This window comes from Melospiza melodia, chromosome 8 (genome assembly GCF_035770615.1).
Source record: "Melospiza melodia melodia isolate bMelMel2 chromosome 8, bMelMel2.pri, whole genome shotgun sequence".
Classification (NCBI taxonomy): domain Eukaryota; kingdom Metazoa; phylum Chordata; class Aves; order Passeriformes; family Passerellidae; genus Melospiza; species Melospiza melodia.
Genome location: NC_086201.1, coordinates 34,996,528 through 35,021,875, shown reverse-complemented (window position 1 = coordinate 35,021,875; position 25,348 = coordinate 34,996,528). Strand labels below are relative to the sequence as shown.

Here is a 25,348-nt window from a genome sequence, read left to right as displayed (position 1 = left end):
TTCAGCAGGACAATGGGGGCCAGTGCTACACAGAGACTCCAGCACACAGCCAACAATGGGGTTCTTCTGGGGTTGGGGGGTGTCTTACTGGCCACAGGAAAAGTTCTGCCACTGATTTTGGTGAGTTTTCCCTTGGCCTTAAGCAATGACCAGTGGTTTGTTAATGCAGGGACAAAGGCCCTCTCCTTTCTCATGTACTTGATTCTCCATTAGACTCATTTTGAGAAAAAAACAAAGAAATGAAACAACAATCACTGACATCAGGACTCAATCCCATAAAACCTTTGTCAAGCCAGCCATTCCATCTGCTTCAAGGAGAAGCCACAGGCCAGGAAGGGCAGCTTAAATGTTCACCCCATAAGCAAAACATTAGGAGAAGGACCAGCCCGTGCCAATGGAAGCAAACCCAGTAAGAGCACTTCAATCAAAAGTTCCCTTTGTGTCTCTGTTAAAGCCAACACGGTTCTTTCTTACCATTTTTGCAGACAGGACAGCACTGCTCTGGCTCATAGACCGGGTTGACACACTCGGGGACTGCGCAGTCTGCTACAACACAGTGAACTTCATTGCTGGGCTCGCAGCGACACCATTCGCATGGCGAGGGCTAGGAACAAAGGTCAGATTAGCCCGTGGCCTCCCGCAGCTCACAAGTTTGCAACATTCCCATCTCGCCACAAGATAAACACATCAGCGCTCAATACCCCTTGACTGAGTCGTTCATCATGGCTGATACAAGTTAACCTCTGGCACAACAGAGCGACAGCTGAGAGAGGAAACCACAACATCAGAGAACCAGCGAGCCCTGTTTGCCCATGCAGAGTGCCAGGTCTTTTAGGATTTTAGGTCCCTTTGCCAAAAATCCTGAGCTGCAGCCTCTAGGTTGTACCTTGCTGTACCCATCTGTGTTATCCTACACGTGTGGCCAGAAGAAGAGCAGGATTTGTGGAAGGTTCATTCCAGGAAGGGAGGACAGGCTGATTTTCCAGGCCATACCCATCTCTCACACAGACCACCATTGCCAGCCCCCCCAAGCTGTTGGAAGGGTGCTGCTGGCATGGCCTGTCCATCCCCCAGCCTCCTGGGCTGTTTGCATTCCCACTTTTCAGAGCAGAGGTGAACAGTGCTGCTCTTGGAGGGACAAACCCATTTTATTCTGTGTTTGTGCAGCACCTGCCTCAGGGGTCTGTGAGCGCTCCTGTAGCACAACCATGAGATCTCAGCCTGGCCCCTCTCCTGCTTGCTTCAACAAGGGTTGTGAGCAACAGTCCCACATAAAATACATAAATAATTAAGAGACTGAGTAATTCTGCTGAGTCAGGGAATTCAGGATTAAAGCACCCAGCGAAATGGTTTTGTTTCAGCGCCACCAACTTGGCCTGGAAGCTCTACCCACCTCCAAATTGTTACTGTCTCGACCTTTAAAAAGCTGTGAAAATCTGCTGCAAACATAGAAAGGTCAGTGTTTTAAGGTTTCCAGTGCCTTATGTGTGTGCTGGTGTCATGAAAGCATGGCAGCAGAGCTAAGGAAGGAGAAAAAAAGGAGAATTGAAAGGAAAATAACTTCCTTTCAGTACCAGTAGGTTTGATATGTAACTCCCAGTTTCTCAGCATCCATCACTAACATTTCAGTGAGTAAATGTGGGTATTGGGAAAAATTCTGCTTTATGTCCATCTGCAGCTGTGAGAATTCCTCAATATTAAAAAATATTACTCAATATTAGAAAATAAAGTGGGATGCAAAGAAAGAAGGATTCATGCTGATGTATTTCATACCTCAGTGCTGGGTCACTCATTTCTACAAGACAGATATAACCTGCGAGCCCCCTGTTTGTGGCTTGTAAGAAGCTCTTCAGTTCACCTCTGAGAAGCTTCATGTGTCTTGAGTTGAATAATTTATTCCCAGGAAATTTATTTCTACCTTCAAATGCACTAATTAAAGCTTCCCTTGCTTTGTCTCAGCATCTGCAGTCTATAATTCCCATCACCTCTCATTTGCTCATGGCTTTGGCAATTTAGATAAAATCAGCACTCCTTGAGCAAGGGAAGAAGTGTGTGGAGGTGGAATTCCTCTCTCTAATTATCGCTCCTCTTTCAATCCTGCTTTGATTTCTGTCTCAAGCACCAGGAATCTAAATTCATTTGACTGACATTTCTTATTCAAGGCTATTTAATAGGAAGAAACAATACAGAAGCAAACAGACAGAGCTATTTGCTGAGGGATCAATAAGAAAATTGCTGCTTTGTTTTTACTCATTTTAATCACTAATTATATGGAGCAGTAGAACTAGATCTTGTGATTTGTGGAAGCTTTCACTGGCATCTCCTGCAGGGCTTGTACCCATCCTCACAACTCCAGTGGCTGCAATGCTGAGGAATAAGTGATGCTTTTCCAGGGCTGCAGCCCAATGCAGGGCTCAAAGGGGATCAGCACAAGCAGAAGCTGCCCCTGAACGACTCTGCAGCTGAGCAGATGAGACATGACACACACATCTTCTGCTCAGCCTTGGTGGTGCAGCCTGAAAATGACACTGTGACAAAGCAGGATGTTGCCTGATGCTCAGAGCAGCTTTCCAAGCAGGAAGAGCTGCACACAATTAGAGAAGGAAAGCACACCCTGGCAGAACACGGTGAAATGATGCTTTGAGAAGGCTGACCTAGAACAGAGTTAAAGAGTCAAGCAGGGATTTATTAAAAGGCCTCAATGGTTACATCTTGGGCAGCACAAGAGCCCAGCCAGGGATGCACCCAAGATGAACCAAAATGGTCACAAAATAGATGACCAGTCACAAGGTCTCTCACTTTTATAAGTTCTGCTCCATTTGCATATTGGAGTTAATGGTCCAATTACAGCTTTAGGCTATGAAGTCCCACCCTCCTTGTTTTTCTCTCTTCAGTCCACTGTTGATACTTTTTGGGCCTGGAGTTGTAACAGTTGTCCTTGGACAAGCTGGAAAAGGAGTGTTGTTCACCTACCCTGTGAAGAGAGCTTGCTAACACTTAGTATGAAGCTCAGAGTTACACAATAAAGCAGCACAGAATCTGAGAAATATAAAAGCCAAAACTTAAGGCATCATTCTCCCCTTTAGAAGCTCGACCTAAGCCACCAGATGAAAAGGCAGCTTTGGCATGAACCAGACCCTTCCCTGCCACCTCCTCCTCCTCACTGTGTTAAGGTCAAGCCACTTGGTCTTGTCACCAGGATCTTCCTCTATCTGAGCACTTAGGTCACTTGTCAGTGCCACTCACCATGGGGGACTCCTGCCCTCCTGTCCTCTTGGTTTATGAGAGCCTGGGCACTTTCTTCCATGGGATGTGCTTTGGGATGTGACCTGCAAATCCCTGCCCGTTCAGAAAGGACTTTGCCCCAGGCACACTGGTTGAGCATTTGAAACTGTTGTCTGCAGGCTCTGTATCCAAGCTATTACTTTCCCTGGGGCTACCCTTCTTGTGGAACAATTCTGGGACACTGGCCAAAAAGTCCTCTGTCTGTTGGTACAGGCAGCAGGAAGCCCAAGCAGCAAAAGGACAAACTGGGAACCAGTGAAGAACAGGGAACCAGCAGAAGATGTCCTTAATTTTGGTTTCCTATTTCCCAATTTAAAGATTTATCACTCATGACAGAGGGGTGGTTTACACTTTTGCAGCCACCAAAGTTCAAAGAACAGTTCCAGAAAAGGAGCTCTCATCCCTGCTGAAGGATACTGAAAAAACACAGGGGGTTTTCTGGAGTATGAGGGAGAGAGGACACTGTCCCACATGAACAGTGCAAATGCATTATCTGTGTCCCTTTAACTGGTCTTCTGGAAAGAGTGTTAAGATTAAAGGATCACAAAAGGTGGTAATTTACTCACTCCTGTGTCCAAGGCAGGATAATCTCTTAGAAAACTCTCTAGGGAAGGATTTATTAGGCAGGATTTCAAGAGCTGTTGGTGAAGAAACATTCTGACCACTGCCCAAAAGGAAAGGGTGCTCCTGCTGCCCAGCCACAACATGGACACATATCCACACCATTCCATGGTCCTGCCCTGCTCAATATGATTCCAGAAATGGCTCTATCAGGAGCAAGCTGAGCCCTTCTGTAGAAGGTATCAGTCAGTAGAGCAGCCTGACTTGGCCAAACCAGTGCAGCACTGAAATTCTTTTTACCCCCTCTCCACTCCTCATGGGGGTGAGAGCAGTGACCCTCAGAGCCAGTGGGGTAACACATTCTTGGATGCTGTTGTCAGGGCAGGGGCCAAGTCAAGCCAAGCTGGTGGGAAGCAGACGTGGCCAACATCTATCCACCATCCATGGGCTTTTAACAGCAGCTGAAATGGGGCACAGAGCACAAGGGACCTTCTCAGTCTCTGCAACCACCCCTGAGATCACACCCCCATTTCCATTTCTCTTCTGTTCTACTGATCTCAAAGAGGACTGTTAGGCCAGGTTTTGCTGGGAGGGCAGGTTCAGTCCCTGGGCAATCCTCTGTGGGACAGCCCCATCACACCTCAGGATGGCCAGAGGAAGGAGCCAGCACTCCCTCCATTGTGTGCCTGGCAAACCTGAGGCTCAGGTGCTGTCAAATGGGAAACATCTGCAATCAGCAGAGTTTGTTAACAATGCAAGAAGGAAGGGAAATTAGAACAGAGAATAGAAAATACACACGGCTAATAAAGATTTTATGTGCACGGGCACATAATGATAAACTTGATAGACGACATAAACAAACACATGGAAAAGGCAGCAAAGGCAGCAGAATGAAAAACAAGATACACCCTGAGCAGGGGAAATGGGGAAACCAACCAGGATATGGGTGCTCCACCTCCTCATCTTCACTCCTGCACCCACACACACCAGCTCCCCACTGCTTTCACCCTCTTCTTGGAAGCAAATGCCAGCAGATGTAGGAATTATGACTGCTAACATCATCCAGCTACTCCTCTCTTACAATGCTGGGCACCACCTGGGTCCTTCTTTAGTCTGCTACAAGGTTTCAAAAATTTTTTTACCTCTGAGGGGTCTATTTTGTGAGCAGGCCCTCTAAAAGTCCTCTAAAAGGAGGGCACCCATAGAGATCACACAATCAAACAATTCTTTAAGCAATACTCTACAAAACTGATTATTTCCAAATATAAGGGAGAGGTGGAGAGAAGAACACGGAAATCTGGATTCAGAACTCAGAATGGTTAAATCTACTCCTTTATGTTTTTCTACAGCTGAAGAGATCTGAATTAAACTGGTACAATCACACCAATAACTGACACACAAAACTTCAAGATTTTAGGCAAGACCTTGCAAGAAGCACCTCAGTCATCTCATTTAGTCACAGGAATTCTCCTGTTGCAAGTACTCACTGAACCTCATCTCTGTATTTCTCCCTTAGCTCATGTCTTGGCCATAGCTACAGCACCTGAGCCACCCCTCTGCTGTCCCAAACGTGGGAAAGGCTTTTCTATGTCCTCACCACGTAGGGAATATTCTCCTTGAGTGAAAGGAGGAAGCACATCTGTATCTGTGAAATATCATTTTGCAGCCCTCTTCTTGCCTGCCTGCAATCAGGATTTCTCTGTCTTTCTGTCTGCTTGTCCATCACTCTTAGCTGCTTCTACCACAGCTCTGGAGAGGTGGAGAGGGAGTGATTTACCTAAGACAAACTAAAACCCCTGCAGATGACATCTGACTGATACTTTTTGTTCACCTGTTTGTTCTGTCAGTCAATGAGAAACCATTTCCCTCACTTTCTGCTCTGCTGCCACATTCACCAGGCTAACTGGTTTCCAAGCCAGGAGATGTCTCAGACCAAGTTTGCAGTTCCCTGTGATCAGTTGGGATTCTTCCAGCTGGCTTTGCTCAGACTTGGGGTTTGAGGCTCACACCCCTCCAGGAGCTGGGAAAATGCTGCTCATTTTCCAAGCAGCCTTCCAAGACTAAAGTGCTGTTTGGCACCTGAGGATTTCAAGAGCCAGTAGATCTCGTATCATTAAAACTCTTACTCCTGGAGACCTTCCACTCCATGAATTTAGACACCAGCTCCTCCAGGCATGTTTAGCTCAGCCATTTCCCAACACTTAGGACCTCTCCTCACTTTTCCAAGAAAAGGCCTTGAATTGTGTGGCATTTTCTTTGTACTTGGGTTTTTTGCCTCATGGAAGAAGATTTACATCTTTGCTGAAGTCAGGCTGCTCAAAGCCTGAGATGCAGTAATCAGGATTCGTTGTGCTGCTCTCTTCCCCTCCTTCCTACAGCTCAGCCTGAAGAGATTTTGTACAAGGCTGTGCCCAAATCCCATCCTGGAAGCTTCACCTCATTGCCAAGGTCCCATGAAGTGGTGCAGAAGGATCAGGTTCTTGTGCTGCCTGACACACAACAGCCCTTCACCAAGCAGACACAGCTCCTACCAGACTGGGCAGAGCAACACAGACTTCACAGCTATTGTATCAGGAATACTTCACTTTTCTTTGGGGGAACAAAATAAGTGTTCACAACCACCTAATCATGTTACAATGCACCTACTGATCATCATGCAGAGGCTGCATTGGAAGACAATCCAAGTATTTTCACTGAATACTGTTATTGAGGGCTGTGGTGTTCTTCAGTCAAAAAGGTGAATTTATAACACGGCCTGAATGACTGGAGCAATCTGCTTGGTTGACTGGAACACAAAGAGGGGTATAAGCACAAAACTAAGCCAGTGGGCTTGACTCTGAGCTCTGGGGAAACCCAAGGAGTCATCACCTCAGAGCAAAGGCAGAGGAGATACCAGGACTCTCAGTACCACTGCAAACCAAAATCAGGCATTTCAGCTCCCAGCTCCTTCAAACACCAAAAAGGACGTGGTGTCTAAGGATGTTCCTCTTCTGGGTGATACTGCAAAGGGAAAAAATGCTTTTCTTGGCAGTTTTACTGATTATGGAGTTGAAATACTTTCTCCCCCTTCAAGAACACTTTAGAAGAAGAAGTGCCAACCCCTTAAAAAGGAAGTGCCATCCTCTGCATTTCTGCTGATGCCAAGGTGGTTTGGGATGCAATGGATGTCAGCTGGCAGCTCTGCACACTTAAGGCATCACTGCCATAGATTCAGATCCATGAACTGCATCCACACTCACCTCCTGCCCACACTCTGGATGTGTCCCACCCCTTGCAAGTGCTGGGCTCCAAGAAAAGGAAGACTGAAAGCCATGGCTGCTGTCAATCCCTCTCTCTTTTAGTTTTCAAGAGACTCCCAGAGAGAATCCCTCAGTCAGGCTGGACTGAAGGCATCCTGCTCAAAACAGCAGGAACAGCAGAGTGATGCAGAGTGACGTCTGTCAAATTGGGCACTTCATCTTAAGAGGAGCTGTAACTTTTAATGACACCATGGACAATGGCAATTCTGATGGAAATTATCCCTGTAGCTATAGTTTCAGGTGGGGAATTTATTGGCAGGAAGCAAGAAAGGGAAGAAAGTTTGAAAGGACCTGATGAGTAAATTTGGAGGCAAAAATGGCTTCCATATTATGGCTGAGGTGGGAAGTCATAAACCAGGGGAGAGGAATAAAAGAGGAACTGGGATAGCATTCATCAGAGATACTCCTGGAGGAGAAATTAGAATCATTTTCATTGTTATTGAAATTGCCTGTGATCTCAGACAGATTAGGAGAAGATTGCAGGAAAATTCAGAGAGCTTTCAGCTGAGAAATTTTGCAGGTGCCAAACTTGTGGAGAAGGAGCTGGTGAACAAGTTCCACCTGAAGGTGGGACTGAAACCTGCCTACTTCTCTTCTGAGCTGCTCACTTGGCTTCACTATAAGCAGTGCATAAATAACCATCTAATTTCTGTTAAAAATTTGGTAAATGGCTCTGTTGTATGTGCCAATACAAAAACCCTCAAAGTGCAAAACTTTCTCTCATTTTTGCCACTTACTTAATAAAATAGAAATCATCCAGCCAGCTAGTGGAGATACAACATAAATTATACTAAAAAAACTGTAACCACCTGGATTTTCCATAGGTGGAAAGTTGCTCAAATCAACAATATGTTGAGTAATTATAGACAAGCACACTCACTGAAAACACCATCAGGTTGCAAATGACTTTGCAACAGGAAAAAACTATTAAGTCATTAGATAATTTATCTGCAGTGAAAAAATTGGAGCTCTATCCTACTTATGTGGAGCCCTAGCAATACAAATCAACTTTGCCATCCAAAAACTGAAAAATGCTTGCACCACACTGCAGATTGGCTAAACCAAGCACCAGGCATCCAAGAAGCAGCAGAAGCAGATGCTGAGATCCTGTTTTTAAGGGAGCCCTCAACACACACACAAATATTGCTAACACAAGAGTCTTTCCAGGGTGCTGGTGACCAGGCTTGGATTCTGGAGCTGGAAAAGCACAAGGATGCTGTGTATTCCTCTCATTCCTCATTGCCATGCCTGTCCATGATCACAAACAACATTTTCCTTGCCATTCTTTGTACACATTCCTGGGGAGCCCTATAGATCAGTAAAGGCAGATGAGGGGCACAGAAGATGCACCTCATCCTGGCTATCCTGGGCCCACATCTGATGAGTCAGGGCTCTGATGGCTTTAGGAGCTTTGCACTCAGAGATTAGCTCTGTGCCACACAATCTGATGAGTTTAAAAGGCTCCTGGAACCCTGTCTGGATCTGAAGAGTGACTCCTCCATTAGCTGATGAGAGAGACAACCTTGAGCTCAGTCCTGGCCCCTTTTCCACCAGAGCTGTGTGTCTGCAGTCTCGTGGTTGCTTTTCCCTCCCGAGAGCAGCAGCAAAGCTTTCTGTAAAAACATGACTTTGCATTTCCTCCGTGAGAACACTCTCTTTGCTTTGATCTATGTCTCCTTTTATTCCTTACAATAGTTGCACCTCACCTACCCTGGGGCTCTGGCACTTTGCTGATAATTTTTATGACTCGATGACAATGGTGTTTTAGTTCAGACATGGCCAGTGCCCAGGAAGGGGACTCCTGAGAGGTTACAGACATGACAGATGGCTCCAACGTGTGATGTGCAGCCCTGTTTGGACACACACAAAATGTCTGGGTGTGCTTCACCTTTGTTAAGCTGCTTTTAATGTCAGCAAGGGAAGTGAGCCCAGCTGGCAGCTTTCTGCTCTCCATTCCCTCCTGGTTGGCTTTTGCAATGATGGAGCCAGATGCAGGAGAAAGCCTCCTGGAGCAGGGAGAAAGGAATGGAGGCCCTGGTCAGAAAGGTGATCCCTTTTACACATGTCTGCTGTTTCCTCCTTTGTGCACACTGAGGTGGGAGAAGGTGGTGAGATCAGCTCCATGTACTGATAAAACACTGAGTTTCCATTATAAAGGAAGGTATAATACAAGCAGACATCACTGGGGAGGAGATGTGGACCTTGGTCCTGGTTCCTTCTGCAGCTGCCAGGGAGGTTCCTGTCCCTCAGGGGATGTCATCCTTTGGTTATGAGCACAGGCTGGGAGGGATGTGAGCTGAAATCAGGTTTGAATGGGTTACCTGTGATGAGAGAACACACTGGGCTCTGCTTACACAGGAGCACACTGGGCTAACCCTCAGTCACAAAGTTTTGCTGACTGGGATGACCACAGCTAACAGACTGAGAGATTCCCAGCTTTCAGGAGCTGTTTCAAACCCTACAGCTTCTCCAAGCATACTGATTTCACTGCAATTCCCAAAGAATTACCTCTGATATTACCACAGAACAGAGTAAGGAAGCCTCACACATCCTTATTTTGCAACTAGACTGAGCATTGTCACTACACAACTTATCTAATTACAGCTTTTAAAACAGTAACTAGAATAATTGGCTGATTGAGCACTTTTTTAATGAATGCAATTCTGCATGGAGCACATTCCAGTGGCAACAAACACATACCTGCACTTCCCCTCCCTCTGGCAGGAAACAGTTTCCTAAAAAACCTTCTCACCAATGAGCTCTGGATGTTTCTAAGGATGACATCCTTCCTCCTAAGCTGATGACCTGAGGAGCTCCTCCTGCTCAGCAGCCCCACAGAAACAGCCTGGGTGACAGAGACAAACAGCTTGGGGGAGCCAAGGATGAGCAGGTCTCTCCTTGGCACAACAATAAAGCCTCAGACTTGATTTTACCACTCTTAGTAACACCTGCAGGAACACATATTCCATTTTCTCAACAGCAAGGCTCCAGCAGCCATGGAGGGAGGGCAGGAAGGTGCCAGAGCTTCTCCACTGGCTGTGCAGAGATATCCCCTCTCCTTCAGCCCCCTCTCTGGAAGCCAGCAGAGCTGATGGGCGTTTTCCTGCAGTGAATCACTGAAAGCCCAGCCCCAGCTCTGGCAGCACCAATGCTGGGCACACATTAATTCCTGTGTCATATTGACTGGGGAAATACCAATCCCTTGGGACTGCATGTACAGGCTGAGCTCTGCACTGTGACTAAAACCAGGGGCCTGTGCTCAGTTCCTGCTGATTCTGAATAGTGGGGATTCAGGTTTTGGGTCTCATCCATTTCAGTGGAGAGCTCTGAGACAGTCTGTGTGTGGCACAGCCAGCATCACTGAGCTCTGAGCTTTTTAGGCCTCCCATGTATTACTGTGCTCTATTTTCTTCCATGGATTTTTTTTTAGCCAAATTCTGAATAAAGCCCACCTTCTTCCACCTATTGGAACAATATATTTGTGCATAATGTGATATATATGTTACAGAATCAGTAGCTAAATTCATAGCATAATTTTAAAAATAGGTTTCACTATAGATCAATATGTGACAGGCCTATCTATTTTAGTATGTTTTCTTGGTACAAATTATGACAGAAATACAGTAAGTCAGTAATTTTAGATTCCTTTGCATAGACATTGTCACTGTAATTTTGCCAGGAGGGAGATAATAAATCATACTTTTCCATCTGACTGATGTTCTGTTTCCCCTGTCTGATTTCAATGGCTGTGTGCTATCTTCAGAGCTGGCATTGTTCATGGCTCCTTTTATTAAAGCACAGGCACGTTATTGAAATTTCTTTTGTATTATGATTTTCTAGCCATATGTGAAATTGCAGAACACACAAGAAGGGGGGAAAAAAAAGCCCCACTTGTTTGAGTCATAGTAGGAAAAAAAAAGCCTGCTGCACACATCTTGGAGAGAAAAATGCCAATATTACAATGGGGGACCCATGCTGGCCCACTCTGGTTTCTCAGAGAAATGTTCTCTAAGAGCACCACCCCACCCCTAACACTCTGCACCACCCCAAGTGCTCCATTCATATTTGATGAGCTTGCACTCCAAGGCTGGGTACCTGGTGGTCAGAGCCAGGCTGTTGTTTACACCACTTAAATTCTATTTCTGTTCAGAAATTTCTATTCCTGGCACACTTCTGGGGGGTGGGGAATCCCTTTTTGGTTTCACTGCCTCCTTTTCTCCAGCATCAGGATGGACACACTGTGTTTCAGGGGCTGAGAGCTGCATACCTGCCTGCACGTGCCTTTTGATGAGAGGCCTTGCTTTGCTCAGTTAAATTCAGGTAATTGCATTAATAAAACATTTTAAAGAGAATTACCAAAGGAGAAGGAGGTGCCACTATGCTGAAGTAAAGGTTTCCATAATGAGCTGAGAAGCAGTGGATGATAATGCTATGCTTACACGGTCCCTCATGTATTTTGGGTTCTGATTACACCCTGAAGAACCCTGCTAGAGCTGTGTCCCTACTGTGCAAAGCACTGTTCAAGAAGACATAAAGTCAGCAAGATACAAAAGCCTTCACTGAAGGATTGCAGGTGATTTGTGGACAAAACAAAGCAATGAACTTAAGATATAGTGGCAGGGAACAGGGGAGAGAAAAATAAAGTAGAATTTTTGCAATGAAATCCTGCCTCTTTTCAAGTCAGCAAAAACTTTGCCCTGGAAGGAAAAATGTCACCTTTCCTGCCTTTTTTTTTTTTTTTTTTTTTTTTTTTTTTTTTTTTTTTTTTTTTTTTTTTTCCTTAACAGTGTGAAGGAAAAGGGCATGAGCAAGGTTTGTTTTCTCACCTCTCCACACTTGTGCTGATGCAAGGGACTAACACTTGGGCATTACAATTTTCAGTGAGGATAGGTCTGGGAGGAGGCAAGGTGGAAGGGGAGAGGACAAGGAAGTGGAGAACTCATTGGGAAGGGCAGGCAAATAAAGGCAGCAGCAGAGGATAAGCACTGGCAGAGCCAATGGCTAGAAGAAATTCCAGCTCTGTGTAGGGGGCTGAGTAAATATATGTGTAGGGGCCTGAGTAAATATATGTATTGTAAATATATGTATGGCAGTAAAAGATCTCTGCATTGTATTAGTGACCCTGCCCTGATTCTAGTTATTGTAAATGGGCTGCAGCTGTGATGTCCTTGATTGGGCAGCAGCTGTAGCCCATGGAGGTAGCTGGGATTAAAGGGGGTGGGGTGGTCAGGGAGAGCCTTGGAGAGGAGCCCTGACTGAGAGGCAACAACACCACTGCTGTGAAGAGCTGCTGTGAGAAAACCACCCAGAAGGTATGAGACTCTGGGAATATGATATACAACAACATGAATACAACATCTGGTGACCCCGACGTGATTAAGAACATGCAGCCAAACATCAAATGAAGGTATGGAATCCCCCGGACAGCCGAGAGCTGTGGCAGCCTGAGAGCTGGGACAGTAGAAGATAGGACAGCTGAGAGCTGTGGCAGCCTGAGAGCTGGGACTCTAGAATATAGTATGGCCTTTGAATCAAGGAGCTGTAACAGCAGAGAGCTGTAAGACTATGGCCTTTCAGAGAGCTGTAAGACTATGGCCTTTGAGGAAAAGAGCCTGGGAACATCTAGGGATTTGTGTGTATTCAAGACAGCCGAGAGCTGTGGCAGCCTGAGAGCTGGGACAAAAATGTGTATTGTAATTGTATAATTGTTAAAAGAAAAGGGGGAAATGTAGGGGGCTGAGTAAATATATGTATTGTAAATGGGCTGCAGCTGTGATGTCCTTGATTGGGCAGCAGCTGTAGCCCATGGAGGTAGCTGGGATTAAAGGGGGTGGGGTGGTCAGGGACAGCCTTGGAGAGGAGCCCTGACTGAGAAGCAACAACGCCACTGCTGTGAAGATCTGCTGTGAGAAAACCACCCAGAAGGTATGAGACCCTGGGAATATGATATACAACAACATGAATACAACAGCTCTGTGCTTGGCAGAAAGGAGGACAGCCACTGAAGAGCACCCAAAAAACATCCAGAGTGTTTTCCAAACTCAAGTTCACAACTGCAGGTTGAAGCTGCCCTTCTCACTTGAACATCATCAGGAAGGCCAAAACCTCTGGTGTTGCCACCCAAAGGGTAACTCACCCAAGGTTCTGCCAGGCTAACACAGATATTTCAATGTCTGTGCTTAGGAAATTCCTGTCACTGCCCTGCAGGAGGATGGCACTGTGCCCACCCTCCTGCAGGGACAGGGAGCAGTCCCTGCCTGTCACTCTAAAATGGAGAGAATATTTCAAGATGTCAGCTTGACAATCTCTTGTGAACTGACCATTTATCTCCCAGCACTGGCATTTTGCTACACATCCAGAGGTCTGCAGGAGGTTGTTGTGGATGTGCCTCTGCTGGGTGATGAGAGAGCCAGGAAGTTCAGAGCTGATGATGGACTTTCCAACCTGACAACCCAACCCTCTTCCAGTGGCTCCAAATACACTGCATCCATGCCATAATTGCATTTCTCAGAGGTGTTTGCTTTTCTGCCAGTAAGTCATGCAAGAGAGCAAACACTAATCAGCACTTGGGGACACTGCTGCCTCAGTGACATTTGCAGAGCTCTCCATCAGCTGCCAATGAACATCCATCACACTGCAGAACACTGTCTGCTCAGCTTCCCATCAGTGCTGGCTGGGGACATTCATCCCAAACACAGCCATGGGGACCTGCAATAACCAACACCAATCCCCATTTGCTTCTTTTCTGGCTCTGAAAGATCTCTGCTCCTACAGGTGAGCACAGAGCACCTGGGCTCAGAGCTCAACCTCCAGGACTGAAATCAAGGCAAGGATGATGTGGGAGAGATCTCTGCTGCTACAGGTGAGCACAGAGCACCTGGGCTCAGAGCTCAACCTCCAGGACTGAAATCAAGGCAAGGATGATGTGGGAGAGAAAATGCAGCTGCCAAGTGACCCTGAGAGCCCCTGCCAGATCCCTCTGGAGAAAAGAGCCTGGGACTTCCAGCATCCTTCACCCCTTCCCTGCAGCCACCACAGCTGCCTTCAGCCCTGCTCTGAGAGGGGGCATTGGGGACCTGAGGTACCACATTGCAGTCCAGCAAAGAGAAAAGCAGAGAACAAGATGGGAAATAGAGAGAGGGATCCCAGTACAAGCCACCAGACCTGCCCTCTGTCCTGCTCCACAGGTATCAGAATCATGACCACCAGGCATCAAATCTGTATTTCTGTCACATTTGAATCAGATCATGGCTAACACTACAGAGATTGTGCTGGCCTTTTCTGCAGGTGGAACCCCAGCCTCAGCCAAAGCTGGGAGTAAATCCCACTGAAACTAGGGAATGAGGCAGGCCCCAAACCCACCAACATCTCCCAGGACCCATAAGAGATAAAGATGCTACAAAGATGCTGCCTGGGGTTACTAAGCCATCTGTCAAAGACACAACATTTTACAAAAGGATACAAGAAAAATTCTCAGTGGGTTTGGATTTATAATTGAACTTCAGCATTTCAGTTGTACATGTTAATGATTGAGGGGCACAAGCATAAATATTTGGACAGCTGTCTAAGCTACATGGCTTGTTGGCATGTTTGTATTTTGTGCTTATGGCTGTTATGACTCAAAAAATCAGATGTACAAGATCTGTTCACTAGAAGAAAGCTACATATTCAAGAAATGGGTCTTTGTAACTACTCCTTTACCCTGACAGCACTGCAGTTACTGCCAGTGGTAAGAAAAAAAGATTGAATCACATTTGGATTTCTCACCCCAAAGCTGAGAAAAAAAAAATCTAGAAACAATTCACCCAACTGGAAACCTCTCATAGATATTGATATCCTAGGAAAAAAAATCCAAGAGAAAAAAATTAATCCCAATTTGTGAAAGATCAGGCAGCTGAAATTTCTACAAGATGAGTCAGTCCTGGCACACATACACAGACACACACTTGCAAAAGATTTTTAAATAGAGGCTAATTTCAGCTGAAACTCAGCAGTGACAAGCACTTCTATAGATGACTATTTGAAATCTACATACCAGCAAGAGTAAATCAAGTGGGTGAAAGGGTTCTGAGACCACATAAAACAGTGCCTCTGTGTCCACTGAAAGCAGCCTGGGCCTGAGTCACAACAGCCTCTCGTCTTTGACTTCAGTGTGTGTGCAATGGATGGGAGAAAGTTTGCAGACATTATAAATTCAACAGGATGAGGGAAGAGCAGAGCTCAGAGCCTGTAAAACCTATGAACTGCTCCAGATTTCATCTGCAGAGATAGCAGGTATAATCTTTCTTCTGCTGAAATAAACAACAAAATGCTTGGATGCCTCATAAAGTCAAGACTTCAGAGCAGCAGCTTCCTGAATCTCAAAGTTCTGCCTTTCCTATAGAATTTATAAAGTTCACAGGTGCTTCTTTATTCCCCACAAAACAGTGATCTTCCATTGTCTGACTGTCCTACAGAACTTTGAGGGGAAAAAAGCAGCCCACTGTTTATTCTAGGTAAACACAGAGGTTTCCAAAACATTGGTTTCTGCCCTATCCCACAACATACTGGGCTTTCAGTAAAACACAGGTCCAGGTCAAAAGTTTGACTGCCAGCTAAATAAAGTGTGAAGGATCTGCCATTAGCTCTGGACAGAAGGTTAGTGTGTCACAGTGGTGTGACACTGTCTACTTTGTGCTTCCCAGAGGGTGCTGCAACTTTGCTTTCCACACAGCACCCCAAGTGCTTGAGTACAGCAAGCAGGGAACCAGATGGCTCCTAACTCTCTCCAACAGCTTTTCTCTCCTCTATTCTGTTTTCCTAGAGTTTAAGCTGTTATCAGGATGAAATTATTTCTTTCAGGAAAAGAGATCACTACTTTTCCACTTAATTCACACACAAGAGATATTTTTATGACAAGATCTATCTCTCCCACTGAAATCTCTTCAGAGTCCTTACAAATTTCTGCTTCCTAAAAATGAGACCTTATAGCTCTCACATGTAAACCTGATCACCTAGGTGGGATATCTCACCACTTGACAACAGAGCTGTCAAAATGGGACCACTGATGTGGGATCATGGGATGAACTTGGGCCTCCCCAGGGCAAGAAGGATCTGAGCAGTTATATCAAGATCAGCATCTTCACATCCCTCAGCAAAGCAGAGCAGGTTGATCAGGGTGGCCCTCAAGGAGATGCCCCTCATACATCTGCTTTATGCTGTGTTTGTGACATCAAACTGTCTTGGGCAGACTCAGTGACTGCAGTTCCAGATGGACAGAGAAGGATAAACACAGCACACATGATAGAAAAAAGGAACTACTGACTGCTACCCTCCCTGAAAATGCCCATTTCTGTGAAAAACAGAACTGCCATCTATGTTACTGACAACTGTGAAGTACTCAGACCTGTATGAAATTATTTTCCTTGCAGGAAAGACAACAAACTGGCCAAGTATATAATAAAATCTAGCACTCAGCCAGGAGGAGTTACAGGCTGTTGTTAATTATGGAGGTTCAACTCTCAAAGCCACATGACCTGAACAACAAACTTGTGTACCTGCAGCTTTTACAGCCCCTGTTCTTCACTGGGAAATGCTGTTTTCAGAATTGAATAGCACAATTGAAAGCTCGTGATCAAACTCATTAGAATGAGAACTGCAGGTTGTGTAGTGGTTTTGGAAAACACTGACTTGTTTTTAGGATCTATTTCAGGATTTCTTTATGACATTCCTTACAATAACTCAACCATTACAATGAATCCCCGTGCTTCTCATTGCTTGAGATGCTCATCTGCCTAGGATTTCATCTTCTCTATTCTAGACAGCTTCATCACAGTTGAAATGAAAAAAATAAATAGAGTTTACCATCTACTTATTTGCATGCTCATACAGTTATAAGTAACAGCTCTCAGTACCATGCCATCAATTTTTTGCTATCCAAATTGCAAAAGGGGTTCTTAAAAAGCACTCAGTAGTGGGTTACACAGCCTTGGCAGTCCAGCATGAGCCATGCTATGAGCAAAGCAGGCAGATGCAGAGGGCTGGCAATTCCCTCAGAGGCTTTGGCTGACCACTGGCCCTCAGGGATGCACAGAAAGGGGAGGTGACAGCTTTTACTTGAGCCAGATCTGCATCACAGCTAAAAATGACTTCAACTTCAGCATTCATCAGTGGCAGTAAGCAAATACTGAGTGCCTTTGAGAGCTCCCACCAAAAATACAATTCCTAAAGCATACTAGTAGGAAATACTGAAGAAAGGGTTCCATACCTTAAATTCCTCCAAGATTTTGTAATTTTTCCCATGATATTCACAAAAGTTTTTCACTTCTTTGCATTCTGGACAGCATCCATTGTGTTCCACTTTTGTGCACTTTGGGTGGATTTTAGGGCATTCTGGTTGATCACAAACAGGTCCATCCTCAGTACAGACACAGGGACAGTTGGAATGTCCTGGGAAAAAACGTTCTCCCAGTTTGTACACAAAGCCACTGTCATCCACACAGCCCTTCCCCCGGTAATCATCAAAGATCAGATTGTCATTGCTGGAGGTCTGGTCCCCTTCATCAGCGGGGTAATCTTCATGATTGATGGCAGCTGGAGTGACCAAACCAGGGAGCACAAACAGAAGTATCCAGGCTTCATGGATGTGAAGAGCCATCCCCCTCCTCAGCTTCTCCATGGGACCTCAAAGCCAGATACAAACAGCTGCTTCCATAGGGAGACCAGTGTTGTGGTCTGAAAACAAACAGTTTCAAGTGAGAAAAAACTCAAAATTCAAGGAATACTGACTTATAGAAGTCATTGTTTCAACCAGTACCAAAGAATAAATCAAAGTTTTTAACTATCACTGTTTCATTTGAATTAAACCTCTTCTTAACTATTGGCAAAGAGAACAAAGCATGTGAAATACCTAAAATTAGACACACATGCCTGGAAGCATATGACCATAAAATATCTCTGAAGGAATGGTGGTTCACAGAATCATCTAATTTTTACTTTCCTCATTTTTGCAGTTGAGTTTTTGGATGCACCAGAAATTAAACCAGCTGCCTGAAATCTCATGGTGATGGGCAGCTCTGAGGGTTTTGAAGCCAAGTTTAAGGATGGTCTAAACCTCCTGTGAGGGCCACTGTCCCTTGGTGCTACGGATGGAGCACAGCCCACTTCATTAACCCGAGGTGGGAAACCCGAGCTGAAAAAGGAGTTAAACATAATCTGCTGTCAGATCTGTGCCTGATCTGAAAGATGGTGCTGGGTTAACTTGGGCTGTGAGAGATGGAATAGTACAGAATCTTATTTACAGCATTTCTGAAGAGGGACTTTTGGGCTACCAACACAGCCCAGCCTGCAGCAGGTACGTTTAACCCTGCCAGAGGCAAAGATGCAATTCTCCATCCCCATTATTCAGCATTTCAGAGATTCCCAGCAAAAACCGCCGAGTGCAGGACGTTAAATGCCTGCATAATGCATGGAGCCGCTGAAACGTGTCGGCCTGATTAAGCTGGAGCCTTTCTAAAACTTCGGGAGCGACCTGCGGTGAGCTGTGCCGGAGCGGAGGAGCGAGCACGGAGCCCAGCAGGGAGAGAGAGGGGCTCTCGGTGACCCCCGGAAAGGCTCCGTGCCGGTGCCTCGGGAGCACCTCTGGCTGCCCACAGTGCCACATCACCGCCACCAACCTGCCCACACACCGGTGCAACCCCGGCAGCAAACTGGTTTCTGCCCCCTCTTAGAAAAGTATTACAGGAAACTTTTAAATGAGATGAAATATCAGCATTACACGGACTGCAGAACTACGGAGGCAGATGCTGGCACAAACCAAAACAAGAAGGGCTGTTGGGGTGTGTGTGTGTCATCATCCCTGCTCTTCCTCCATTCCCAGAGCATGCACACACAGGCTCACGGAGTCTACACAAACATGCATTATCCCCCACACACGTACTGCCCCCACCCCTCGGGGTGACATTTTTATATACTGGCTTTTTTGGTGGACTGCAGATGTTCAGCAATTAATTCTCCCCTAATTGAAGCAAAAAAGGAGCAGCAGGAGGAGAAAGCTTTAATCCCAGAGAAGCAGCTAAAGGATCCTGTTGACCAAGCAGTTTTTCCGAAGCCACAACAGAGGGAGACACCGGATATTACACAAGATTTATCAAATTCGAAAAGATATCTTCTTAATTGAAGTACTAGCTGTGTTTCCATCACAAGGACTGTGCACCCTCTTGTTACTCCTATCAGCAATATCTCGTGTAACATGCTGTTTGGAAATCCAGCGATTCATGCAGATACGGCTGCTTTACATATCTACAGAGCAGAGCATCTCCCCACCTAACGCTACAGGTAGGTTGCAACACTGCAGATTTGTGGGCATTTAGGGGGAAAAAAAAGAGCAGCAAACAGAGTCATTAATATCTGAGGAAATGTGAAACGCTTGTGAGAATTTGCTGGAGTTTCATGAGGAAGCTCTCAAAACAAATGCGTGTGTATACATATATGTATATAAAAGTTCTCCCCAGATATTTTGCTACAGCAGCTGAGATGTCCCACAGCAACTCACAGGCACTCGGCTCGATCCTGTAAATCAGACAGACTGCAGACGTCTTGCACGGACACATTTCAACAAGTAAACAAATGCTGCTTGGCTCAGAATTAGTTTACAGCTTGAACTTTCTCACCATTTCTCATCCTGAGAGGGGCCAGGATCATAGGTAAGTCTCTGAAACGCTTTCATCCGCCTTCCCTCACCCCAAGTAAATAATTCACACCTACCTGATCGGGCTGGATGTGAAAGCTGAGAGGGGTCACAGGCCAACATGGACTGAAAGGTTAGAAACCGATTAGTGAAAGCAGTTCATCCTAATCACGTTTTCGGTGTTGACTCATGGACAATCCCTTTTCCTCCACCTCCCATCGCAAAACGGGAGCGCGGCAGCCCAGCAACCACAACATGAGAACTGAGCTTTAACCCGGCGCCGACGATTCAGAGGGAGCAGGATTCAGGCGGTCCGGAGGCTGCGATGCCGCGGAGAAGCCCCGGTGCCAGCAGCAGAGTCATCGCGGCGGGCGAACTTGGGCTGCATCTCCTCAGGTCTCGGGGCGGGCGGGGGAGAGAAAACAACCCATCCCTGTCCCCTCCCTGTGCCCGGCGGATCTCCTGCGGCTCCAGCTTCGCCTCGGCGGGGGAAGGGGGGGAGCGATCGCGGGTTAGGCGGGAGGCAGGCGGGGGAGGGCGGGCGCAGGAGCCCCGCGCCCGGCGGGCGGGCGGCCCCCGCGCCCCTCCGGGGACTCCCCGGCCCGGGCGCCGGCCATGCCCGCGCCGCGCAGCTCCGCGCTCCCTGCCTGCCCCTATCACGATTAATTTTGCTTTTAGCGGGGTGGTGGTGAAAAAAAAAAAAAAAAAAAAAAAAAAAAAAAAAAAAAAAAAAGAGAAGAGCCGGGGGGGGTAAAACCCAAAAAATAATGCAGGGGCGGGGCGCCTCCGCCCCGGCCGCTGCTCCGCCTGCCGCCGGCTGGGGCGACAGCTCTGCCCAGACCTGCCGGTCCCCCTCAGATCCACCGGCTCCCGTCAGATCCGCCGGCTGGAGCTCCTGTCAGCCCGGCTCTCTTCAGCCCAGTTCCCCTCAGATGCACCGGCTGGAGCTCCCCTCAGCCCCGTTCCCCTCAGATGCACCGGCTGGAGCTCCCCTCAGCCCGGTTCCCCTCAGATGCACCGGCTGGGGCTCCCCTCAGCCCCGTTCCCCTCAGATGCACCGGCTGGGGCTCCCCTCAGCCCGGTTCCCCTCAGATGCACTGGCTGGGGCTCCCCTCAGCCTGCTTCCCCTCAGATGCACCGGCTGGGGCTCCCCTCAGCCCGGTTCCCCTCAGATGCACCGGCTGGAGCTCCCCTCAGCCCGGTTCCCCTCAGATGCACCGGCTGGGGCTCCCCTCAGCCCGGCTCCCCTCAGATGCACCGGCTGGGGCTCCCCTCAGCCCGGTTCCCCTCAGATGCACCGGCTGGGGCTCCCCTTCAGCCCCGTTCCCCTCAGATGCACCGGCTAGAGCTCCCCTCAGCCCGCTTCCCCTCAGCCCAGCTCCTCTCGGCCCCGCAGCCCCCTCAGATCCACCGGCTGGGGCTCCCCTCAGCCCGGCTGCCCTCGGATCCGTGGGCTGGGGGTTCTCTCAGCCCCTCCGCTCTCTCCAGCTCCGGCTCATCGCCGCTGCCCCGGCGCTGTCCGGGAAAACATCCCCCATGGCCGCATTGTGGAAACTTCGCCTCATCTTCCCACAGGCGGCTGCGCCGGGGAAGGGGCGCCCCGGCTCCTGTGGCTCGCGCTGCGCTACATTAAAAATCAATCTCCTTGCAATTCGGCTGCGCCGGCATTAGGCGTCATTGTAAAGCTGTTCTCCAGAAACCGCCAAAAGAGAGATTCTTGGCGTTGGGGAAAACGCGGTGACAGCAGGAAGAGGGAGAACTAGAGGGGTTTATTTGGATAAAACGCTAAATAATGCTCCGTTTGGGCGAACATTCCCCGAATAGCGCAAAGACGAGCTAGGAAGCTATAAGCGCGCAGTGCTGCTGTCAGACCGCTCTCGTGGAAGGCGATGTCACTGTGTGTCACTGTGCCCAGCTCCAGAGGCAAACCCTGCCATCGGCACCCGCGGACAGCAGCGAATCCTGGCTGTGGAAGCGCACGCAGCGCACCTCGACCCCGGGGCCGCGCAGGATGGAGAGCTGGCCCACGGCCAGGGACAGCACCTTCACGGAGCCCTCGCTGCTGGCCAGAGCCACCAGGTCACCTGAAACACACGGCAAAGGCATCATCGAGGTTGGCAAAGGCTGCACAAGAGAGCGGCACGGGAAGTTTTGAGATGTTGGCTTTAATGAGACTCGCGTGTACTCCTGTTTTCTGAGATAAATTAACAGAAAGTTGGACGGATCAATAACAATGAGATTGGATTTTGGAGTAATTAGGCCAGTCTGGAGACATCATGTTCTCCTCACAAGGAGCCTGGCTACTTAGACAGAATGACAGAATCTGCTCAGTTGGAAGGGTCCCACACGGATCATGGAGTCCAACTCCTGGCCCTGCACAGGACACCACAAGGGTCACACCATGTGCCCAAGAGCGTTGTCCAAACCTTTTTTGAACTGTCAGGTTTGGAGCCGTGACCATCCCTGGGGAGCCTGTGCCAGTGCCCAACCACCCTGTGGAAGAAGAACCTTTCCCTAATATCCAACTAAACCTCTCCTGACACAGCTTCAGGCCATTCCATGGGGTCCTGTCACTGGTCCCCACAGAGCACAGATTAGTGTCTGCCCCTCCACTCCCCCTCACAAAGGATTGGCAAACCCGTCTCCCCTCAGTCTCCTCCAGCTGAACAGACCAAGTGCCCTCAGTCATTCCTCACACAGCTTCCCCTCAAGGCCCTTCACCATCTTTGCTGCCCTTTGGATGCTGTCTAATAGCTTAATCATTTTTTTATGTTACAGTGATGAGAAGTGCACACAATACTCAAGGTGGAGCAGACCAGAGCAGGACAATCACTTATATTTAAATACAGTTGTTCAGGGACAGATTCTGAAACACAGACTGAGCACCAGAGGAGTAGATGCCCTCCTAATACCTGTAGGTATCAATATCAGACCATGCTTTTGACACTCCTTTTCTTGTACCACTCTAAGACATGAGGATATGAGTTTTCAGCTGAATTTCCAGAAAGTCAGGCATCTAACTGTACTGAGTGCTTGCTCCCTTATATCCTTATGGAAAAAATGATAATTAAATCCTTAGTATAGAACAGGGATTAACAGTAGAAAAAATAAAAGAAAACCTAAAAAAGGTTCTAAGGAGTTCTCAGTTTCCATGTGCTTTTTTGCAAATCAAATGGACTCACTTTTGAACACTTTTAAGGAAGCAGAATGTGTTTATTATCTCCCTGCTTAAATAAAAGCAGAGGTAATAGTTGGTAAGTGATATGTTTGAAGTGCCTCTTATCCAGCCTCCAGATAAAGATTCTCCTTTAGAAATTAACTATAATGATCATGAGTTTCATGTACAAAAAATAAAGATCAATACATTCATTTCAAATCTGATGTGGCCCTAACAACAATGGGATCACTATAGTGTCAGTAATGATCTTGGTCAAACACTTTTTGCTATTTAGAGCAAGTTCAATACACCCTGTGAGTGATTACAGCTCTTCTTATGTATTGAGATTTTCTCTCTGAAAGCAAAGACATCACCAGCAGAAGAATAATTGAAATTGACGCAGACCAAGTCCACTTGGCACCAAGGTCATAACTTTTGGGAAGATTATGAAAAACAGGACATATTTTTCTATTTTTAGTAACTCAGGTTATTTACCAAATAGCCAATGGGAACATACTATCCAACAGACATGAGCATGGAGGAATTTATCCCAGTTTTAACACTTCAGGGCCCTGGATGTGCCTATATGATGTACAGTTTATGCAGGGAATATAGTGTCCCTCTGTTCAAACTGGTCATAACAATGATGCTGTCTGTTCTGCTCATGAAGATCTGATGGCTTCATTTCACCATTTATCAAAAGAAACACGTAGCCTCAAACAGCTTACAAATGCACTGAGAATATCTAACCACAACTTATGCTCAGTGTGGTCATGGATATTTGTGCAAGAAAGGGAACTAACAAGTAGAGCTAACCATGATAAATATGCCCTATTTGCAAACCTTTACAACTACCCGGCTTCTTCATCTAGAACAAAGCCTGACACAGCAAAGATCTGTAGGATGGATTAGAGTGTCCAAAGCAGCAGATGTGAATATTTATTATAAACTCTCCTCCAGCAAGTCTTTGCTGACAGAAGCATTGCATATGGATTGCACTTGCAGCGAGACTCTCCAGGCAATCGCTGGATGACTTCTCCAGCAGCCAAACAAATGCCATTCTGCCTGCAGCCCTGACACCACAACAGCTGGGCAGGGGGTTAATGTCACTTCCAGCTTCTCAAAACCACTAATGAACCCAGTTGTTACAGACAGGGACAGGCAGGAGAAAAGATCTGGACAGCTGCTGTCCACTCCAGAAAGCAAGGGCAGGACAGAATGACAACTGAGACAAAGCTTCAGCTCATTCACTCCTTGGGCTGAGCAGGGCAGGGGCAGGCCCCAGCCCTGCATTTTTCTGCATGCTTTGCTAGGTAAGCCACATGCCTGAAGCAAAACCATAGCACTCATCCTGTCAGTCCATGCCAGAATTCTGACCGTCCTGGGAAACGACAAAGCCAAGAGGAGAACAGAGAGGGTCAGTAAGAAGCAGCCAGCTCGGAGGTGCAGTAGTACCTGCACTGCCTCCATCACTGGCACTCACTGGGGGAAGGATGGAGCTCATCTGGCAGCCCTGGTGAAGGATGATCCATTCCACAGGAGTTTTCCCTGAGTTAGGATGTGTTAGTATCACTGCCCACGACACAGCCACCTCCTGGCTCAGCAGCAGCAGGATGCACAGGCAGATGTGTGCGAGGGGGAATGCACAAAATGACAACATCTCATTTCCCTCACCCTTTATATCAACACTGATCTACAGGCTCATAACCATTTGCTCATTATAATGTAATTTACTCCCTCCTTCCTTCCGAAAGGAGATGTTTCAATTTGGGAAGAGGGAACAAATTGTGTTTTATTGCTCTGCCAAAATTTTTTTCCAATTAGGAAAGCAAACAAAAACTACTACATAATTGTGATGCAAAGCTGTATTTTAATGAAGGATACTTACTTGTCACTAACAAAGGCACTTTGATAGAACACTGGAGGAAGATAAAAGCCTGAAGAGAGGTAGTTCTTCTTACCTCTGACCCAACTGTCAGGTGGGACTGGTCTATGCAAACTCACTGAGCTGAGCAGTTAGGCTGATTTGCATTGAAATGAATAGAGTCTGCTTAGAAGATGCAAAGTCTCCAAGACTCTGACCTCTAGATCTCACAGCCTCTAGATCCCCAGCTCACAGGGCTTCCAGAACCTGCTCTGGATCTCTTGGTTCACTTGGCAACATGGGGAGATGAAGCGAAGCTTTGCTCTGGCTGGCCCCATGCCAATCCTGAGCTCAGCCTTCTTCCTCAACCTGGCACACAAGGAGTGATGACAAAGCACATTGCCTCCACAAAGAGACCCTAGAGCAGCAGCCTTTGTGCTAGTCACAGCTGATTTGCTCTTGCCCAGTGCTAAACACAAGTACTAATTTTTCTGATGTACCCCTATTATGTCCTT

At 47.0% G+C, this 25,348-nt stretch overlaps 2 protein-coding genes across 3 annotated transcripts in view; both read right to left on the bottom strand.

Moving 5' to 3' along the window:
* Positions 1 to 20,310, bottom strand: part of VWC2L (von Willebrand factor C domain containing 2 like) — a 46,463-nt gene extending 26,153 nt beyond the window's left edge. Inside the window, exons 1-3 of one of the 2 annotated variants that reach the window (XM_063162652.1) lie at positions 19,890 to 20,310; positions 17,392 to 17,858; positions 475 to 604 (exon numbers count right to left, since the gene is read on the bottom strand). In XM_063162652.1, coding sequence (XP_063018722.1) covers positions 475 to 604; positions 17,392 to 17,802 — 541 coding nt within the window. In that variant the 5' untranslated portion in view covers positions 17,803 to 17,858; positions 19,890 to 20,310. The remainder of the gene's footprint in view (positions 1 to 474; positions 605 to 17,391; positions 17,859 to 19,889) is intronic. The other variant, XM_063162651.1, reaches the window with a different exon arrangement.
* A 1,252-nt stretch (positions 20,311 to 21,562) lies between these two features.
* SPAG16 (sperm associated antigen 16) overlaps positions 21,563 to 25,348 on the bottom strand; it is a 379,392-nt gene continuing 375,606 nt past the window's right edge. Inside the window, exon 16 of the mRNA XM_063162650.1 lies at positions 21,563 to 21,896. Coding sequence (XP_063018720.1) covers positions 21,715 to 21,896 — 182 coding nt within the window. The 3' untranslated portion in view covers positions 21,563 to 21,714. The remainder of the gene's footprint in view (positions 21,897 to 25,348) is intronic.